Below are 22,997 nucleotides of genomic sequence, written 5' to 3' on the forward strand. Positions count from 1 at the left end.
TAGGCGATCAACTTGTAATTCGTGACCGACTAACCAACCTATGCGTAAAAAATATTTAGGATTCTTTATGAATGATCTCTGTTCGGGCAACTTGTTCATGTGTTAAAAATGTGTTAAAAATATTTAGAATTTTTCATGAATGGTTTCTGATTGGATGACCAGCCCGTTAATGCTCCTATATCATTAGGTTTTTAGATGAGTGTTTTGATATTTTCAATTTTCCAATTTCATGAACAAAACCCCAATCAGGTTAAGGATGTTATGTATAATTTATGCACAGCGAGGATGCAAAATGTCAACATTAAGGCTGTATGCAATTTACCCTTTTAGTGTTCTAGGGATTTGCAAAAGTTCCTTTGCCCTAAAGAAATCAAAATTATCCATACACACAAGGGAGATAACAGTACAATAGGAGCATCCAATCATCAAAAGAAATGAATTCTAACCAGTTTCAATCGTGGCTTCAAAATCAAAGGAACCCCTAAAAATGTAAAAACAATCGTTAGGTCAGCAAACATCAAAGGGAAGTGGTAGTCTGAATTACAGATGAAATACGAGACAACATGCCTGGAAATTGCCAATCAGTTTATTTTTCATGTTTCAATAACAGAGTTGCAACTGAGAGTTGTGTAGTATGGCATAGCACAGGGCCAGAACAAGCTCAAGCACCACAATGGGACTACACTACGTTTCTGAACATGGAATATAATAGCTTAAATAAAATACTAGTTGTTCGTGATTGGAACATGATCCGACAATCTTAGGTTGATTTGGTGTACATGCGGATTCCAAAGGCCAAACCCAATATGGCAAGAGGAACTAGGAACTGGAGGATCTTGATAATGAACTCGGAGGTCTTATCTTGATTGTGGTGAGGCTGCTTTGGAGTCCTGTACTTTGTTTGCGGAGGGAGAGTCGAAGCATCGATATCTCCAATGCAGTATTCGCCCATCATTTCTCTGGCACTATCACTATGACCCACATCTTCAAAATCATCAGTTGCATCCTGCCCTGCAAAAGAAAGATGAGAAGTATGAGTCCGCCTGGTGTAATAAATGAACTAAAAACTACAGAATATGCTTCAAATGGCCATAGTTAGGGCTATACCTGTAGAAGACAACAAAACCTCATCCCCACCAGGGTGGTCTTCCATGAACTTTGTCACATCATAAACCTGTTCCAACCAACAAAGATGGCTCAGAGATGAGTATTTTGTTTGAAGGATGCATTGTTTTTCTCAAGGGGGAATGTTTGAATTTGAACATCAAAATAGATTTATGCAGTTAGGAGAAAGGTCTTCCATTTGCTATTCCTTACATATTTTGGATATGGAACAGTGTGCTCCTACCAAACCATGGAAGAATCAAAAGATTCTCAATGATTAGAGCATCTCAAACCAGAGAGCTAAATAAAGAGCTAAATTCAAAAAAATATCCTTTTAACTTTTGTTTCTTCTTTTAACAATTCCAACGGCGCAGGTAAATGAATAGCTAAAATAGCTATTCAACATGTGCAAAGTCATTTTTACATGTTTATGTAGAAATGACCAAATAAATTACCGTTGCCAACAGCTAGTTTTATAGCCGTTGGCCAACAGTTTTTTTTTTATTCCTTTAAAAGCAAATGGAAATAAAATTGTAAATTTTAAAATCGAGCTCTCAAAACTAGAGAATAAAAGCTAACAACATGAGAAAAGGCTTCTTCTGTTAGGCAGTCAATAGAGAACAAAAAATAGAGCTCTGAAAACTAAATATCAAAACTACACCGAGTTTACCTACCTCATGATACTGCTGGTTCTGAATACCCCTCCCATACCCCACTTCCTCTTCTCAGAAGCAATACCTTAGTTTCAGCCTTTATTTTGCTGTATATGCTAATCTCTATTGTAACCTTTATTTGGTAAAAGCTAACACAAGACAGAAAGAGCACAGCTGCATGTCTTATTCTGCTTTTATATGCAAATTCCATAGTTTTCAATTATTTAATCAGCCCTGATGAAGGATTGTGTTGGATTTAAATATGTGCTTTCAGGAAGGCCATAAACTTCATTGTACGGCATCGGGATGAATGGGAAAGAAAAATGAGCAACACTAAGTATTTAAATTCCTATGAAGATTCAACTTTTGTACATATAACTTGCAATTATAGCAGAAAAAAATTGAGAAAGATATTGCTGTCGAACTTCTTCTTAAAGCAAAGACAGTTTAAAACCATGCAAGGCATGGTCATTTTGTTTTTCTTTTTTCTTCTTCATTTGATAGTTTCCTTGGCATGTCCCCTATATTATGTCCTAGATTGCCAAGCATGGACGATGGATGTAATAATCGTGCTGGAGCAGCATTGGTTGCAAGAGTTTCAGACACAATTCAATTCCTATTTACTTCCACACTGAGAAATACAAAGGCCTGATGAGATTTACTTCGAAACAACCAGTAAAACACAGAGAATACATTTAGCAATTTGGAGCATTTCATAACTATTTAGCACTATACAAAAAATGTTTTGAAATTTGGCAGCTAATATAGAATCCCCCACATAACTGAATGGCTAATGCCATGATAAAGCATGTACTTTCCTGCCTAACCACATGATCTGGTAGTAGAATAAAGAAACTACTGGCAACCTTCCACTCTAGCCGAACCATCAAAAAATCACATGAATGCAAGATTTCAGAATTCTAATTATTACTTAGTTCCATTGGTGGTGCACTATCGAACTTCAAAGGAATCAAACACGATAAACAGCAATGAGATCCACAAAGACAGACACGTAAAACCAAATGAAAAGGCACAGGAACCAGAAGAATATTTGAATATCAGAAGAATGAGTCAAAACCAGGTCTAAAGCTGAAAACTCAACAAATCTAGGATAGGAAGTCGGAAATAACTAAAATCACAGGAAACATAACAACTTGGTCTCACCCATAAAACAAGATCAGATCAAAAAACAGCTAAGTCTAAGAGTAGCCGAAAAACAACCACATACAAAGATCTCAAATTTCCTCACTTGGGTCCAAGAGATCAAACCATAAAATCCACAAAAGAGCAAGAAAGAACAAATCTTTGAAGAGAAAAACAACAAAACTCAATAACAGATCTCACCTTGCCATTGATAATAAGCCAACAGTCTTTATGATTGTTGTGCACGGTCACTTGTTCAAAAGTGAAAACTTTGCCATCGCCACCCATCTCCTTTTTTCTCAACTTTCTATTGATGGAACCACAAAGTTGAAAGGACTGGCAAAGATACAGGCTCGGGGGGCTCAGCTTCAAGTGTCAAAAGCAGGTTGGTGGTGTTTGATTAATAGCTTGAAGAAAGAGATAAATCTGTGGGCCAAAAAACCAAAGGAGACCGTGTGTACCACACCACCCACTAAAGAGGAATGAAGTCAAGAAATGGAGCAGTAATTTAATGGTGGCAGTGAGGGTCATTAAATAAACTATATTTTCGGTAAGAAGTAGGTGCATGAGATGGGGGAGGATCTATTGACTTTTTTATTTGTTTGGTATAATGGTTTTCAACATTGCATTTCTTTCTATTGATTTCCAAGTAATTTCATTGATAAAATTATTTATTTAGATTTATAAATTATTTTTTGATATTTGATAGTATCATAAAAAATAAATAAATAAAAATATTCTTTAGAATTTGATTATGTCATGAAAAATAAGTTGGAAAATAACTTTTTAATTATTTTTTTCAAATTTATTAAAATAATGAGGAATAAATCTTATAAATTAAAAAGTTGAATGAGAATAAAATTGAAAAAAAATCTAATTTCATAAATTATCTTACATAAAATAAATAAAAATCAAAATAATGGAGATCAAATCTAAAGGAAAAAAAATTAAAAGATGATGAAATTAAAATAATAATAATAATTATTATTATAATTTCATAAATTATTTCAAATAAAATAAATAACAATTAAAAGAATAAGGACCAAATTTGATAGATAAAAATTTCAATTAAAAAAATAATAAGACAAAAGCAAATAACAATCATAAAAATAAAGACCAAAGCTAATATAAAAATCAAATTCTAAGTGATGAAATTAAAAAAAAAAAAGATTCAAAACAAAATATATAGCAATTAAAAGTTAAGGGACCAAATTTGTTATAATCAGTAAATAATATGATATTTCTTAATTTTTCACAACTTTTGAAAAGTGTTTTTCGTCCAAAATAAAAGAAAAACACTTTTTCTAGAAATCAAGTCAAATTTTTCTTTAACTGAAAAGTGTTTTCTGTTTATCAACTTTTCTAATAACAAATAAACATAGAAAAGTTTGAAAAATAAATTTTAAAAAAACCACTTTCCACCAAATACACAATATCTTAAAAAATTTAATCTAATAAATAACAAGCAATGATATATTCCTAACAAACTAAAAACTCATTAGTAAAAATTATATTAAATTCAAATAGCATTAACCTTCATGCCAAACCCGATTTTCTCTAGGACGAACAAAAAAAGCGGAATTGGGATACATTTTATTTTTGGTCTTATAGGCTATTTAGAATTGTGTTTAAAATGATGTTTTATTAAATTTTAAAAAAATATTTTTACTTAAAAATATTATTTTTAATTTTTTGAATCATTTTAATGTATTGATATTAAAAATAAAAAAATTATTTTGATACATTTTAAAATAAAAAATACTTTAAAAAATAATCACTGTTATATTTTCAAACATTTCTTATAAACCATTGGTGGACCAAATACTCCACTGACAATATACATGGAAACTCAAAGAATAATAATCAAATAAATACAAAAACCATTTATTTATAAATGATAAAAAATGTCCAAAAAATTATAAGAAATTTATACACACACTAATCTTAAACATTTTAATGTACTGATGCCAAATACTCCACTGACAATATACATGGAAACTCAAAGAATAATAATCAAATGTATAATTTTTTTTGTTAGTTAAATATATAAAATATATAAAGTCATTAAATAATAATCAAGTGGTGTAGTAATGTTGATTTATTTGCCCAATTCAAAAGGAAGAGACGCCGGATGAATCAAAAGACCGCCTATTGGTTTTTTTTGGACTTTGAATAAGATTGCATGCGGTTTCTATTTCATACTCATAATGCATTCAAAGTCGAGCAAAAACTAAAGAGATTAACTTTTTATTTCCAAAGTGTATGTGTATATATATATATATATATATATATATATTTGATTTCAATTTCTTTGTGAAACCATTTATTTTATAAATGATTGTCTCAAAGAAAATTAAATAGATTTTTTAAGTCACTTGTCCAAGTACACATGTTTAACGTAAAATAAATTACAAAATTATAAGCACCCTTAACCTAAATTATAAACATATAATGCAGTCGTAGTCTTGATTTATATACACACACACACTAGTGATATGACCCGCGCGATACCGCGGGTTAATTTATTTTTGCTTAAAAAATATCAAAAAAACTAAGGTTAAAAAGTGTTATGTCTTCTGTAAAGTTATACCCAAGAGTCTTGGGTTTGGCTGCAACACCTAACTTAAGAGTAATATTTATAATATTAATAATAACATTAAACTTGCATGACGTAAGTTTAAGTCGGTTTGACTGCAACACCGGACCCAATAGCCTTGGATATGGGTCTGACTGCAAGGTCGTGTCATAAAAATTATGATAATCAAATAGATTAATAAAAAAAAACTAACATAAAGAAAAAAACTAACGAAGAAAAATAATTTTTTTTTAATTAACTGGGTTAACCCTTCAAACCAATTTAACCCGGCAAATCTTGGATTCATGTCGTGAAAGTTTGATAATTAAATAGGAAAAAAAAATTGATGGGTTACCCATAATTAATTGGGCTAACATGTGAAACCAGTTAATCCATCAAACCCGAGATCTGTTTCATGAAAGTTTGATAACTAAATATAAAAAAATTTAACCTTAACAAACTAAATTAAAAAAAAAAATTAACTAAAAAGAAAAACAAACAAAAAGCATCAACCTTTTTATTGTGGACTGCATTGTGCAGTTCACAGTCAAAGGTAAAAAAAAATAAAAAAAATAAAGGCATCAAACGATAACTAAATAGAAAAAAAATTAATATTAATGAACTAAATTAAATAAAAAAATATTAATTAAAAAGAAAAAATAAAGAAAAAAAACATATAAGAAGAAAAAAAACAAATGAAGAAAGAGAAAAAAAAAATCTTAATTAACTATGAATCAATTGGGTTAACTCCTTCAAATCTGGGATCCGTGTCATAAAAGTCTAATAATTAAATAGAAAAAAATTAATATTAAAAAATAATTAAATAAATAAAAAAAGAAAAAAGAAAAAAACCAAAGGCATCAGCTTTTTCACTATAGATTGCACTGTGCAGTCAACGTAAAAGGCTTAAAAAGAAAAAGAAACAAAGGCACACGCCACGGGTATTTTTTTTTCTTGTATATTTTCTGCAAAAATATACCCAAAAGCCTTGGGTTTAGTTGCAACACTTGACATAAGAGTAATATTTATAATATTAATAATAATATTAAACTTACATGACTCAAGTTTAAGTGAGTATGACTACAACACCAGACCAATAGCCTTAGATGTGGATCTGACTGTAAGGTTGTGTCATAAAAGTGTGATAATTAAATAAATTAATTAAAAAAAAAACAGGAAGAAAAAAACTAATGAAGAAAAAGAAAAAAAATTTGAAATTAATTGGGTTAACCCTCAAACTAAGCTAACCCGTCAAACTTGGGATTCGCATCATGAAAGTTTGATAACTGCATAGAAAAAAAAATTGTCGGGTTAACCCATAATTAATTTGGTTAACCCATGAAACCAGGTTAACCTATAATTAATTTAACAAAATAAATTAAACGAAAAAATTAATTAAAAAGAAAAACTAGAAAAAAAAAATATGGGTTAACCTGTTAAATCCAGAATGCATGTTATAAAAGTTTGAGATAGAAAAAAATTTAACATTAACAATTTTTTTTTAAATATCCATTAAAAAAATAAATAAAAAAACAACATAAAAAAAAAGTAAAAAAAAAAAACGAACGAAAAAAAAAAGACAGCTTAGCTTTTACTGTGGACTGCACTGTGCAGTCCATAGTAAAAGACCGGGCCCTTTTAGCTATTTATAATATATATTGGCGTCCGGGTTAGTTTGTATGCAATTTGACTAATTCTATAGATTCTAAAGTTAATAATTATATAAATATTTAATTACCTTAAAATTTATGAGATTCAAATGATAATATCTATAAAATAAATCTAAATTCTAACTGCTGTAGCATCAGCCCTCAGAATTCACATTCACAGTCTTTGTTTTTAAGTTCTTTAGATTCGATCGTTGATCTTAACAAAGCATATAGACGATCATGATACACAAAGTCAGTCTTATATTTTCTTGGCCTGTCAATGTCTGAAAACGTGGAAAAATAAGCCCAGCGAACACGAAATAAAAGAATAAACGATTCGAAATAAAATAAACCAACAAGAAACCTCATTATTCTCTCAAGAAAAAATAAACAAATAAGTGGGGCAGAAACTATACCAAACACTTCATCCAAGTAAAAAAAAAAAATGAAAAAAAAAAAAAAGAAACTGGGCATGGCTACTGCCTTCTATGTTTCTGATATATATATATATATATATATATATATATATATATATATATATATATCAATTAATAACTAAAGAGTTATTATATTACATATTAAAACTTTATCATTGATTTTTTAAAAAGAAAATTTAGACACGACCATCTTAACCGAAACCCACATCTCCAACAAAAAAAACTTAGATTAAATTGAGTTTAGACAATCAATTTTACATGGGGTGACCAATTATTTTAGGAATTTAGGGTTAGTGTTAGGATTTAAAAATTGGAGATATGAGTGCAGTTTATAACATATTAGGAGAGTAATACAAAATATGAATTCTTGTAACTGAAAATACAGGTATTTGGTTGGTTTCAAATGAGAAAATAGAGAGAAATCAATTAAAAACATTAGATTAACAAGAAAAAGGGGGCTTTTCCATTCTCCCTTTTTTGTTTCTAATTTATCAATAATTTTTCCCTTTTTTCTCACACTACTCATAAATATATATATTATTTATTTTTTCGCAGTCATATTTCATTTGAAATTTGATTTAGCTTGTATTATATCTGATATTATCTGAAATGTTTTCAATTCCCATCAACATTCTCAATATTTCGATGAAAAAAACAAAGAAAGAAGATAGAGACTGGTTTTGACAACAGCCTTTTTCTTCTTTTTTATTAAAAAACATAAAAAGAAGCAAACGTGTAGATTTTCTTTTTAATAGATTATTTATCTTGTGCTACTATTTTGTTGAATCTTAAATCTCTAAGAACAGCAATGATTATTTTTAATTTGATTTTTTTTTTTTATTAAAAAAAAAATAAATCGAATTAAAAAAAAAAAAAATTGAATCGAAACAAATTTAAACTGACCTGTTTTCAGTTCGGATCAATTCAGTTTTTTAGGACAAAACCGATTCAAACTGATTTCATTCGTTTTTTCAGTTTGGCTCAGTTTTTATGGTTTTTCGGTTTGGTTCGGTTTGGTTTTTTTGGTTTCAGGCTTATAAAACAAAACCGAAACAAATCAGTTTTTTCAAAATTATAATCGATTTAATCAGTTTTTTTTTTCAAAAAATTTTCAATTATTTTTTTTTAATTTTTTTAATTTAATTAATTTTTTAATTTTTTTCTCATTCCTATCTCGAACCCATTAACCAAAATTCTTTAACATCTCACTCTAAACACTTGCCAGGACATTGTAGGGTAAGGGATCATATGTTTTTTTTTTTTTTTTTTTTTGCTTTTAGATTTTCGGGGATAGAAGAAAAGGATTGTTTGTTTTATACCTTTAGTTTTTTCAAAAGAATAAACTCGACTGCCATTATCACAAATTTTCATACATTGATTATTTAGAAAGAAAAATTAAATTTGATGGACGTACAAATTGATTGAGGGTACTTCTTACACTTGAATAAAAAAACTTTACGAACCATTTTTTTTTTTTTAATTTTAAAAATCTTAGTAGTTCTTACGTTGGAAAACAAAAATAATAAAAAACGTTTTCTATTTCTTTTTTAATTTTGAAAATATAAACAGAAAACATAAATCACAAATGATACCAAAATAATTCCTAAATAACATTGAAAAATAAAATGTCATCATTTTATTATTCAACAATTATATCATATTTTTGTATTTAATACCTTTTTATCCAGTGAAGTAAATTCAACTTTTAATGAATTCAGTTTATTTAGTTATTATGTAATGAAAAGAGCTACTCTATCATGTATCTCAAGACTCAACTTGACTTTCAATAAATCGAAATACAATTTTCTTTTAATAATAGAATGATGCCTCCATATTTTACAAAGAGAATAAAAGTTTTTGTTTATGAAATGTATTTTTAATAACCATGAATTACAAAAATGTTAAGAAACTCAACAGAGTCAATAATCCAAGTAATAAGTTTGATAAATTAACATGAAATTATTTAGCCTGATTCAATATGTTATTATTTTGATATTAAAAAAAATCTCATAATGAATTTTTTGAAAAGTCAAGCCATATTTTTTTTGTTATTTGATTATTTTTATTTGTACCCTTTAAATTAAGGTTATATCAAAATAACTACATCACTATTTAATTTAAAATCTAGGATAGATAACAAGTAGAGTCACCACCCAAGTATTATAACAATATCAAAAACTTCCCCCAACTAGAATATTATTTTTTTAATATTAAGATTATTATGCTTCTAGTTTTGGTGTTTATTCTATATGTTTTTTTTTCCTGGTGAGTTGTACAATATCCATCAAAAGTTGATTGATTACCTTAGTTGTAGGTTGTTGTTTTTTTTTTTTTCCTTTTTGTTTCGACTACTTTTCTATCAATCAAAACAAAATCCCTTTATGAAATGATCTTAATTTTGATCCTTTTATATTAGCCATATATTAGTTACATGGCCCATGCTACGTGATGGGTCAATTTTAAAATAAAATAAAAAAGTATTAATTTTTTTTACAAAATTATATTTAAAAATTTTAAATCTGGCTATAACACTGAATCAAGAGTAATATGTATTTAGAGGAATAATCTTTCCTACATATTGACTCTAAGTTTCAAACCCGAGAAGTTAAGCGAGGAAACAAATCTTCTCTACTGTTCAACCTACTCCTTAGATGGCATTTGAAAGTTGTTCTAGGATACGAGATGCATGAGAATTTTTACAACAAATTATTTGTTATCTTAGCTATTTTTATTTCTATTTAATTTAGAAAAATATTTTTTTATGTTGTTTTTTTTCTATTTAGTTTATGAAATCAAATTTTGGTTGATTATCTTGTATTTCAGCATATTACTTGAAGATAAGTATTTAATAATAAAGTCACATATTACATAAATTTTTTATGTGGTAATTTCTATTTAATTTTAAAAAAAATATGTGATTGATTAAATCATATATTGTGTATACAATTATATATAATAAATTATAATCTACTTTTCTATTTGATTTTCTTCAACATTCATTTGTTAAAATATTAAAAAAAACTAAATATAATTGTATATGTAACCAAAATTTTAAAAAACTATATTTAAAATATAATTAGAAAAGAATGAAAAAAAGATAATAAGATTGAGATTTTGACCTAAAACCAAGGCCAGGTATGGATGGACTTGGAGTTAAGTGTAGGCACACCTAAGTTGAGACACGTGTCATGTTTAAATCCTTTAAGACGTATGAGACATATCATCTAATATTATCTTGCTCAATAAGTCTTGCAAGTTTGTAAGGAAACTCACCAATCACTAGTTTCTAAAGACTCATTTTATTAATGTAAATGTCATTTAATCAATCAGTTGGTTGCATGTGAGACTAATTTTGTTTATGTAAAAGCACATTTATTATTAATAAAGACATTCTTTATTTTTAATATTCATTGATATTTGATTAACGAGTCAAGAGTAAAGATGATTTCCTACCTTAAACCAAGCCACATTACAACCCTTGAAAAAACCTTATAATTTGTGAAATGCATGTAATCTAAATGATGAAGAGTGAGATGATCCACAAACTTGTGGTAAATTATTTCTATTGGAATGAATTTGAGTGAAATACTAACTTTTCAAACACACAAGAATTAAGTGATCATTCATGGGAGGTCTATTATTTGGTTGTTTTATTCTAAAAAAAACACTTGAAAAACAATTTTAAATTGATTGGAATGTCATTTATGATATGTTATTTTGGTTTGAGAGTTTAATTGTTATTCGTTGATTGCATTAAAATTTTTTACATTGAAAAAATAAAATTAAAATTTTGTCTAAGGATGTACAAAAGTTAAGTGTGAGGGAATTTGATCAATGTAAAATATACATATGTTTTTATTCCTTTTAACTAAGTTTTTAATGTATTTTGAGCTTATTGAAAGTTATTTTTATGAGTTTGGCATGTTTAAGAGACTTTATGAATTAATTGCTACAAGATAATAATTTTTGCTTTTTATGTTTTAGACTTTGCTTTTTTGTGACAGTTTTTTCACTAAGTTATAGTTTTCAAATATGAACGTGAGATGAATAAAAATTAAAGTACACATTTCAAACTTTTCAGGAAGTTATGTGTAGAAATCTGAGTTGGTTTGGATCTCTAATCAAACCTGCAAAATCGGGCCGAAATCTTACTTGTAGTAGGATTCTATACTTTCATATTACAGATTCAAACGAATATATATTGGCCTCAAATATCAAAACCATGCAATTCCAAAGCACAAAATCATCTATATATTTAGGATTCCTAGCTTTTATGAAAGTATGTCAGGTCAGTATAAAATCATTTTGAAGAATGAAAATCCCAGATTCAATCTAAAAGACAAGATTGATCTCCTGATCTGATGAGAAAACTAACGGTGTCAAACATCCCACTACTACTGAGAGTTTGGCATAGAAACAGTGGGCCTTAAAATCCAAAAAAGATGCAAACCAAGCATCTAACATTCTATAAATGAAAGAATATGGTTGGAATAGCTAAATATTGCAAGAAACCAAGTAAAAAATAAAGTCGTGATAACGATATAGTTAGCTTTCAACACAAATTCTAAGGGATTTAACCAATCTTAATAACAAGATAAGGAAGAAGAAATTAAATAACATTAATGGCTTTTAATTAGGAGAAGAATATTAACGAAAGACAACAGCTGAGAAAGAGAATAAAAAAGCAAATCACACCAGAAATAACTCTTTTATTCTTCTTTGTAACATTCTTTTCTCTTTATTTTTGTTAATTTTTCAGTAGTTATAAACTAAATTTGGTTTTCGGTTTCAAGATGAGAATATACAACATCTTAATTATTAAGTTGTGAGAAGTAACATTATCATTGTAATTCTTTCATTATCAAGTACTTATTTATATTTTAGAATTATGCTATTGATTTCTATTTATGCTTATTGATTTGTTTTTGAGATGACATATATGTGATTTCTAGTTTCTTTCGATCTATAATTGTTCTGAAGCAAATGAGTTTAACTTGATTGATGTAACTATCACTTTAATTTATTAGGGAGGAATAAGCTAAGTTAAATTGCTTAAGTTTTGAAACGGTTGCTTAGACTAAATTTTACAGACTTTGCTCCTAAAAATTACTACCAAATGAATTAAAATTGCTTTTCAATATTAAATTTATTTGATAGTAAGAAATTGATTAGAAAGCTTATCTAATTAATTTACTCATAATCTCCTTAATTCCCCTTAACTTTAAGGGACATTGAATTTATTTGCTTAAATTGAAAGAATATTTATTTTACTTTGATAATCAAATAGATTTACATGAATAGATGTCTAGATCTTTAAACTTGAGTTAACGAATATCAATTTATTTTTTTTTATTTTTAAATTTTTGTTTCTTATTATTTTTATTCAAATCCTCTATTCTTTTTTATTTTAGTATATTATAGTAAGATTAATGAATTTTCCTTTGGGTTCAATATGGTTTTTCATAATCATACTACAAATTTATTTTGTTTGTGTAATAAAGCTAGAATTATATTTTAGAGATTCCAATGACCGACGAATCCTTATCTCTAAAGGTTGTATTTTTTACCATAATTCCAATCCTAATATCTTCTATTTAGGATATAAAAAAACTTAATTGAATTTTTTTTTTTAAAACTAACTTTTTTAAAAAAAAATTTGATGAGATTCTACAATGAAAACCATGAACTTCATGTCTTTCGGTTTTTAGCATAATCTAATCATATTATAAACCAAATTATAAAAGCTAATCCATGATATGATGCATGAATTTAAAAAGCTAATCCTAGATAATAATAATGGTAATTCAAGAATGCTATTGAAATATAATATAAAAAAATAATTTTAATGTGAATAATAAATATATTTAATGATAAATGTAAAAAAACTTAAATTAAATAATGAATAATTTTCAAATTAAAATACCACCTTATATAATATGTAAAAAAGTAAAAATAATGCTATAAAAATCTACTATTTTTAAAATGATAATACATTTTTTTTAATAATTTTTTAATTTATCAAATATGAAATGACGAGTAAAAGGATAAAAAATATATAAATAAAAAAAATAGGACACAAAAACATAATAACTGAAATTATCCAAAATATTTATAAAAATCAATCTAAAAAAAAAAAAAAAACTAACATGAGAAACAAAACTGAAAAAAATCAGTTATTTTTTTTTTTTTTTTATGAACTCAATTTGATTTAGCTTTAATTTCAGATATTACAAATAAAAAAAATAAAATCGATAAATAAAAAAACAAAAAAAGATTATATATAATTAAACCTAAATAAATAACCAATTCTTTTATATAAAACAGTCAAAACTTTAATAAAAATAACCTAGTTAATTTTTTTAACTTATTTAGATTTATTCAGTTTTAATAAAAATAAAATCAAATCAATTGAATATATTAGCTTGATTTTTTAATTTTATTTATTTTAAAATTAAATAAAAATTAATTCTATTGAATTTCTTAATGCAAAACTTAACCATTTGAATGATCCTTATCAAACGACTATTGTTTTCAAATCAAATTCCTAATAATCGTTATTGTTTTTTTTTTTTTTTTTTTTTTTTTTTTTTTTTTAATTTTCCTGTTTTTTGTATTTCTTGACTTGTCGAGTAAGTTTACATGAAATAAAGAGGAAACAACTTCATTCCACTTAACCCTTCCACTCTCTCTCCCTCTCTCTCTCTTTCTCTCAAGCAATCTAGGGTTTCAAAATCCCCCATTTCGAAGCCCTCAAATCAAACCAAATCAATATAGTTGACGCAAACCCAGTTCAATTAACGAGCTAGGGTTTCTGAAATCTCAATCAATGCCGGAAACTATGGTTAGCTCTGCGGGCGGACTGCTGGCTATGCTTAATGAGAGCCACCCTTTGTTAAAACAACACGCTCTCTACAATCTCAATAACTTTGTCGATCAATTTTGGCCTGAGATCTCTACTAGTGTGCCTATAATGTAAGTCTCTATTGTTAAGATTGAATCTTTTTTGGGTTTTCTTTGGCTAGGGTTAACATGTCTCTTTTTTACTGGATTTCGATCTATTTTTGAACAACACTTTGAATAAATAGGACTCTTCAATGTTGAAAATAAAGTGATGTGTTTTATGAGTAATCTTGTGTTAATTTAGCTTCAAAGTTTGAATTCTTGGGGTTTTCTAGTGAATAAGAGATTCCTGAAGTATAGGACTTTTTTTGGTGGTTTCAGAGATGGGGTTTTAGTGTTGGGTAATTAGGATTTGGGGCTTATGAGATTGAGAAGATTTCAAGGTTTTATTATTTGCTGGGATTGACTTGAATTCTGAAGTTAAGATTCATGTGTTTTAGCTTGTTGTTTTGTATTTATAATGTGATTGTGTATATGAGTTTTCCGTAATTTTTTGTTGTTATTCAGAGAGAGTTTGTATGAAGATGAGGAGTTTGATCTGCATCAGAGGCAACTTGCCGCATTGCTTGTTTCTAAGGTATTGACTTTCTTTTTCCTTGTGTTCCTTCTCTATCTCGCAGTCTCACATAGAAATAAGAGGAAAAAGAAGAGAATGGATTGTAGAATTTAACAATGTCAAACCATCCAAAGTCCACCTCCTTATCTGTACATATTTTAGGAAGTTGTATACTTGTATCTTATTAGGAACCCTTGTTTGCAACATTTAAAAACAAAAATGCCTCAAATAAAAATGCCTAGATTAAAGTAGGCAAATAAACTGATAAACCCTTGTTTAAAACTGATTAAAGTAGGCATTTGAGTTTTTGGACAATGACCACCTTAGTCCTGTATTAAAATGAATTACTGTTTCATCTTCAGGTTTTCTATTACTTGGGTGAACTTAATGACTCACTGTCGTATGCCCTTGGAGCTGGATCCCTCTTTGATGTTTCAGAGGATTCTGACTATGTTCATACTCTTCTTGGTACGTTGCTCATCAACTTGCACTATTTTCTTTACCTGCAAACCAGTGAAATTACTGTAAAGAGACTAATTTTAGCATGCCTCACAATTACCTTTAAATAGGATGAGATGTTATGAGAATTTGTCATAGCATGCATGAAGTTGTCAACACTGTATAGTTCAAGCTTCTATTGTTTGTCATATATTTTGTGAAGTGTTTCAGGGATGTTATGAGGAGACTTTCCTGGTCTACTTATATTTTGTCTTTGTTCCTATCTCCAGCTAAGGCTATTGATGAGTATGCTAGCCTAAAGTCCAAGGCAGCTGAATCAAATTCTGATGGAGCTGATGTGGATCCTAGGCTGGAAGCAATTGTGGAGAGATTGCTAGACAAGTAACATAAATTCATTTATTTTTTATGCATCTTTGTACTACTAGTTATCTTATTGTTTCTCCATTAGGTGCATCATGGACGGAAAGTACCAGCAAGCTATGGGAATTGCAATTGAATGCCGAAGATTAGATAAACTTGAGGAAGCTATCATGAAGAGTGATAACGTCCATGGAACTCTGTCCTATTGTATTAATGTTTCCCATTCATTCGTTAACCGCAGAGAGTATCGGCTTGAGGTTAGTTTGTTTGCATTCTAGCTTTCCTAACTAATATTGTCCCATGTTATTGCCATTGCATGGAAGTGATCATGTGGGAGTATGTTCAACACTGCATACAAGCTGTTATGTGTATTGTTTGTTGATTGTCCACTGTTACAACTAATAACATTGTCTTTGGTTGGATAGGTTGACATTTGTTATGAATTTTATGGCATTTTCTATCTTTATCACAGTTTTCCAATTGCATTGGTGGGTAATACTTAAATTCTTTATTTTGTCTACTGGTCTTAATACATGAAATCATGAACGGCAATGCAATTTTTTTGTTGTAAAATATTGGATGGTTTTCGGGAATTAACACTTATTGTTTTTCTGTGAGTGTTTGTTTGTGTTTCCTCACTCTTTCCAGTTCCTTTATTTTTTCTGATCACTTGTCCATACTGCGTGCCATGTTGCATAATCTCTGGTTAGTTATGAATGTGGCAATGGATTCTGAATTTCATAGATTTTCTTGCTGTTTGGCTTCTTTTATTAAAAATCACCCTATATGGAAAGTTGTTGAATGGTCTATTTATTTCTATTGAAGAAGATTTGTGATACAAGTTGATGACTGTTTGCTGTTTTTTGTTTTGTTCTTTTTTTTCCTGCAGGTCCTCCAGCTTCTTGTTAATGTATATCAAAAGCTGCCTTCTCCTGATTATTTGAGCATTTGTCAGTGTTTGATGTTCTTGGATGAGCCTGAAGGTGTAGCTAGCATATTGGAAAAACTTCTACGCTCAGGAAACAAGGATGAAGCTCTGTTGGCATTTCAAATAGCTTTTGATCTTGTGGAGAATGAGCATCAGGCTTTTCTTTTAAATGTTAGAAACCGCCTTCCACCTCCAAAGTCTCAAATTTCAGAGCCAGAACAGCCAAAATCCATGGTTCCAGATTCATCTCAAAATGAAAATTCTAGTGCTCCAGAAGAAGTTCAAATGACAGAAGGAACCTCATCTTCTACTGTGCATGAACCAGATCCAAGTGAAGTAGTGTATGCTGAGAGGCTGACAAAAATCAAGGGAATTTTGTCAGGAGAGATGTCAATACAGCTGACTTTGCAATTCCTATACAGTCATAATAAGTAATGCTAAAAAGTCTTTTTTTTATTTATTAACTATCTTAGCTTCCTATATGCCTTTTTGGTTAATAATACTTGTTATTTGCTTGTAGGTCCGACCTCCTTATATTGAAGACAATCAAGCAGTCTGTTGAGATGAGAAACAGTGTCTGTCATAGTGCAACTATTTATGCTAATGCAATTATGCATGCTGGAACAACTGTGGATACATTTCTCAGAGAAAATCTAGTGAGTCACATCTTTGTTTTATCTTTAATTTTTTTTATTTTTTTTATGCTTTGGTCTATGCACGTCTGTTGTATATGTTTGTGCATCCTCATAATTTATGCTCAACTATTTTTGGCTTATATACCATGTCAGGACTGGTTGAGCAGGGCGACAAATTGGGCCAAATTTAGTGCAACAGCAGGTCTTGGTGTCATCCACAGAGGTCACTTGCAGCAGGGCAGGTCACTGATGGCCCCTTACTTGCCTCAAGGTGGTGCTGGTGCTGGTGGTGGAGGTAGTCCATACTCAGAAGGTGGCGCTCTCTATGCTTTGGGACTCATTCATGCCAACCATGGCGAGGGCATAAAAGAATTCCTTCGTGAAAGCATACGTAGCACCAGTGTGGAGGTGTGCTAACTGTTCCAATTTTCTATTGCTTTCTATATGAATAAAGACATGTAGTTAATTATGGAATTCACACTGAAATGTTTTGTTCAGGTTATTCAACATGGTGCATGCTTAGGTCTTGGTTTGGCAGCTCTAGGAACCGCTGATGAAGATATCTATGACGACTTCAAAAGTGCATTGTATACTGATAGTGCTGTTGCTGGTGAAGCTGCTGGTATCAGCATGGGCTTGCTCATGGTTGGGACCGCAAGCGAAAAAGCTAGTGAGATGCTTGCATATGCACATGATACACAACATGAGAAAATCATCAGGTAAGTATGGGGTTCATTTTTGGTTATTGGCTGAGCCCTCAGCTTTTATATTCTGCTTTTTTGCCTATATATTCTGCATATACTGCAGGGGATTGGCATTGGGAATAGCCCTTACAGTTTATGGAAGAGAAGAAGAAGCAGACACGCTAATCGAGCAGATGACACGGGATCAAGATCCTATACTTCGTTATGGTGGCATGTATGCATTGGCATTGGCCTACAGTGGTACAGCAAACAACAAGGCCATTCGCCAGTTGCTGCATTTTGCTGTATCAGATGTGAGTGATGATGTCAGGAGGACTGCTGTTCTTGCACTTGGATTTGTCTTGTACTCTGAGCCAGAGCAGGTAGGTTCTTTCTTGTGTTTTTCATTTTCTTTTTGCACTCCATGGCCCATGGTTGTTATTGCTGTTGTCTTTCCAGTATAAATGCTTGACATCGTCAAGCATTAAATCATCTGTTGATATTTTCAAGCTCTTGCTTGGTTCCTTTGTAGTTGACCTTTTTTTTTTATGTTTCATTACACAAACACATGGATGTGCATTTATATTCTGTTTTCTGATTATGTTATAACTTTCTGCACTGTTAAACTGCAGACTCCTCGAATTGTCTCCTTGCTTTCAGAGTCATATAACCCACATGTACGATATGGTGCGGCTCTCGCAGTTGGCATCTCCTGTGCAGGCACTGGCTTGAGTGAGGCTATATCATTGCTAGAACCTTTGACGTCAGATGTTGTTGATTTTGTTCGTCAAGGTGCCCTGATTGCAATGGCTATGGTCATGGTCCAGATGAATGAAGCCAGTGATTCTCGTGTAGGAACATTCAGGTATTGCAATATAATGTTGTATTTTTCCATCTGTTTTACTTAACTAAGTCTAACATTTAGTGCATTTTAATCATCCTGCTCCTTTTACAAAGCCTAACCTCACTTCTGTGAACCTGTTATTGCAGACGGCAATTGGAAAAAATAATTCTTGACAAGCATGAAGACACAATGAGCAAGATGGGAGCAATCCTTGCTTCTGGAATACTTGATGCTGGTGGTAGGAATGTGACTATAAGATTGCTTTCCAAGACAAAGCATGATAAAATCACTGCTGTTGTTGGCCTTGCTGTTTTTAGCCAGTTTTGGTACTGGTATCCTCTTATCTATTTCATAAGCCTGGCATTCTCACCCACAGCTTTTATTGGACTCAACTATGACTTGAAAGTTCCAAAATTTGAGTTTATATCAAATGCAAAGCCTTCTCTGTTTGAGTATCCAAAACCAACTACCGTGCCTACCATGGCGTCTGCTGTCAAACTTCCTACTGCAGTTCTGTCAACATCAGTGAAGGCCAAAGCTAGGGCCAAGAAAGAAGCAGAGCAGAAAGCTAGTTTAGAAAAGGCGGCAGGAGCTGAGTCTTCACCTGCAGCAACAAGTGCTGGAAAAGGAAAAGCATCTAATGAGAAGGATGGGGATGCTATGCAGGTAAATATCAATTATTGATGTTTCTTTACCTTGTATTGATGTTGATGTGCAATTACATTTTCATTTTGAATGGAGAAACAGAACTGCTAAAATATATCAGTCCATCATCATTTTATTCTGATGCATTCTCCAGTTTTTAAGATTGGCATATCACCTGTTTTGGATGGGATTATTTACTGCGTTGATTGCCTGTTTTGACAGGTTGATGCGCAACCAGAGAAGAAAGCAGAGCCGGAGCCTTCTCATGAGATTTTGACAAACCCAGCCAGGGTTGTTCCAACTCAGGAGAAATTTATTAAATTTATGGAGGATAGCAGATATGTGCCGGTGAAGTCAGCACCTTCAGGGTTTGTTCTCTTGAGAGACCTGCAACCAACTGAGCCCGAAGTGCTTTCTCTTACAGATACACCTTCATCTACAGCATCACCCACAAGCGGTTCAGCCACAGGACAGCAAAGTTCTGCATCAGCCATGGCAGTTGATGAGGAACCCCAGCCTCCACAGCCTTTTGAGTACACCTCGTAATTCTGGTAATTTCTCATGTGGGAGCTCAGGATGTTCGGTCTGTAAACTTTTTTAATTCTTCATATATTTCTATGTTTTGAGGGGCTGGGGAAAAGGAGAATGCGGCAGTTAGACTTCTTCAGGAAGATATCAATGTATAATTCCCAATCAAGAATTTATTTCTGCTAGAATCTGGTGCTGAACAGAGTCCTAGTTTCTCCTATTATTTAGGACGAGTTACAGTGCCTTGGGTGCCTCTCCAATCTTTGAAGAAAAACTTTAGATCATACTGTTTCTCTTATTTATCTACGAGTTTAAAATCACTTATGGTGTACTTAGGGGGTGCTTGGAAGTGGTTGTTTTTGGAAGTGTTTTTTATTTTAAAATATATTAAAATAATTTTTTTTTAATTTTTTAAAAATTATTTTTGATATAGCATATTAAAATAATATGAAAATATTAAAAAAATATTAATTTAAAATAAAAAAATAAAAAAATTTAAATCTTTTTGACTAAAATGTCTTTTTTTTTTCCCCTATTTGTTGCTTGGAAGAAAACTTTTGATATTCCTTTTTCCATTTTCAGTGGAAATTATAATTGATCACAGTGACCTTCGTTTAGGACATCTACCTTGGTAGCAAAAATCTCTCTCATAACCATGTTCAGGCCTTCAATGGATGGCTTCAAGACACGAGTGGACTTCTCTTTTAGTTTGCGTTGCCCTTTTGCTGTGGTTCACAGCAAAAGCATCTCCCAGGAATTTAGTTTACAAGAGCTTAGCAATAAGAACTCTGCTCCATGGAGTAGAGCCTTACGAGAAAGTGAGAATTATTTGTGGTCCATGCGGAGTTTGATCTTTGAGATCTCGAGCGAAAATTCAAGCTTCAAAATACATGTATTACAAAGAGTAGTGGGAAAAGACTGCTGCCTCTTTAGCCTAAAGTTAATTCTTTTAAAAAATGTGCCCTCCCACGATCATATGCTCACAAATATGATTCTAGACCCGATTGCGCATATATAGAACCTCCTAGAAAAGTTTTAGCCCGATCCAATAGCTGGTGTTGTTATCCACTTTTGAACCCATAGCTGGTGTTGTTATCCACTTTTGAACCCAAAAAAATCATGAAAAGAAAAAAATAGAAAAAAAAAAATCTAAAATACAAAATGATATACATGAAGAAAGCCAAGAAAATTGTCCAAGTTGGTGGTGAAAAACCAAAATAACAAGTGGAAATGCTGGAGGACCAACATGTATATGATTGACAAAATTAGCAATCCAATTTTGATTGACAATGAGCTTATTTGGTGAAAATATTTTTATTTAGGGTAAAGAAATACAAATTTGGATAACTAAGGACTTAATGAGAATTTTGGAAGGCTTAATTAATTTTATTGAAGACTTAATTGCAATGATATTTGAAGTCAATTTAGGCTTTGATTGGAAAAAATTAGAGTTTGGAAGTTAATTTTCAATTTTAAAGAGTTAATTTGGTCAAATAAAGGACTTAATTGCATAAATATTGAAGTTTGATGGGCAATCAAGCACTTAATTAAAGAAATCCCAAACCAAAAACCAAACTGAAAAAGACATGTGATTGTAGGGGCTAAAATTGACAAATCAAAGGCAAATTGAAGAAAATTAAAAGTTTGATGGTTAATTAAGGGTCAAAGTGCACAAATAAAAAACTAAGGACTAATATGAAAATGACACTAAACTTTAGAGCTGATGATTGAGTTTGATAAGGATGAAATTGCATAAAATTAAGAGTTTGAGAGACAATTACAGGTGCAATTAAAAACAATAGGAAGAATATGGACTCAAATGAAATGTGCTAGATCCCAAAATAAAAACCCTAACTTTTAGGGTTTAACCTAGATAACGTGTTGTTCAGCTACTATTTTAGCTTCTTCTTTGAAAATTTTGGTTGATCGAATAGGTATTTTCAGGCGAATAAATGTGGTGTTTCCAACCATCTCTAGGGCTGTAACAACGAAAACAACCCCTCTACAAAGATTAGTTACTCTCATCAAATGTTTACATTCTATTTTTTTTAAACGAACTCAACAATATTTTGTCATCGATCAATCATCACTGTGTTTTCAAATTCTAAGCTGATCGGGTTAACATTTTTAAACGAATAAATGTGGAGCTACAGACCTCCAAATTGTGTAAGGTTGGATTCAAATGAAAGGTGTGCATCTTTTCTACCAAGATCAGGTGGTCTTAATTAATTTTGATTAGCAAATGATCTATTTGGTGAAAATATTTTTATTTAGGGTAAAGAAATACAAATTTGGATAGATAAGGACTCAATGATAATTTTAGAAGGCTTAATTAATTTTACCGTGGAGTTAATTGCATTGATATTTGAAGTCAATTTATGCTTTAATTGGAAGAAACTAAAGTCTGGAGATCAATTTATAATTTTAAAGAGTTAATTTGATCAAATCAGAGGCTTAATTGCATAGATATTGAAGTTTGATGGACAATTAGAAAATTGATTGAAGAAATTCAAAACCAATGACCAAACTTAAAGACGCGTGATTGTAGGGGCTGAAATTGACCAAATTATGGGGAATCCTCAATAAAATTTGTATCAAAATAGAAATATAAAATTGACAATATAAAATGGACTCGTTAAATAAACTATTATTTATATTATCATAAAACACCTAAGTCACAAATTCAAATTAAATTTCTTCAATTTCCAAACAAATATAATTTTATAAAATCTCAAACAAACCTTATCATGTGCAAATTATATATTAATACAACAAATTTCTATGAAAAAAAATTATAAAACGAGTAAACACCAAAAAAATACATATACAATAAAAATATGTAATAAAAATTAACATTTTAAAATTGAGTTCAAATAAAAAATGAGTAGTTTTGCTTAT

At 30.3% G+C, this 22,997-nt stretch overlaps 2 protein-coding genes across 2 annotated transcripts; one reads left to right on the forward strand and one right to left on the reverse strand.

Annotated features, from left to right (window-relative positions):
* Positions 1 to 564: 564 nt before the first annotated feature.
* Positions 565 to 3,405, reverse strand: LOC118048660 (cytochrome b5). Its single transcript, XM_035058428.2, has 3 exons — positions 3,102 to 3,405; positions 1,108 to 1,174; positions 565 to 1,011 (listed from the first exon to the last, which is right to left on the reverse strand). Exons 1-3 carry the CDS (start codon positions 3,186 to 3,188, stop codon positions 761 to 763), a joined length of 405 nt encoding a protein of 134 aa, XP_034914319.1. The 5' UTR covers positions 3,189 to 3,405; the 3' UTR covers positions 565 to 760.
* A 10,797-nt stretch (positions 3,406 to 14,202) lies between these two features.
* LOC118048662 (26S proteasome non-ATPase regulatory subunit 1 homolog A) lies at positions 14,203 to 20,383 on the forward strand. Its single transcript, XM_035058429.2, has 13 exons — positions 14,203 to 14,533; positions 14,969 to 15,038; positions 15,380 to 15,485; positions 15,746 to 15,857; positions 15,925 to 16,093; positions 16,726 to 17,195; positions 17,285 to 17,420; positions 17,553 to 17,807; positions 17,898 to 18,118; positions 18,207 to 18,465; positions 18,715 to 18,947; positions 19,073 to 19,592; positions 19,794 to 20,383. The coding sequence occupies exons 1-13, from the start codon at positions 14,388 to 14,390 to the stop codon at positions 20,115 to 20,117; spliced, it is 3,021 nt and encodes a 1,006-aa protein (XP_034914320.1). The 5' UTR covers positions 14,203 to 14,387; the 3' UTR covers positions 20,118 to 20,383.
* The last annotated feature ends 2,614 nt before the right edge of the window (positions 20,384 to 22,997 follow it).

This window comes from Populus alba, chromosome 17, assembly GCF_005239225.2.
Source record: "Populus alba chromosome 17, ASM523922v2, whole genome shotgun sequence".
Lineage (NCBI taxonomy): Eukaryota > Viridiplantae > Streptophyta > Magnoliopsida > Malpighiales > Salicaceae > Populus > Populus alba.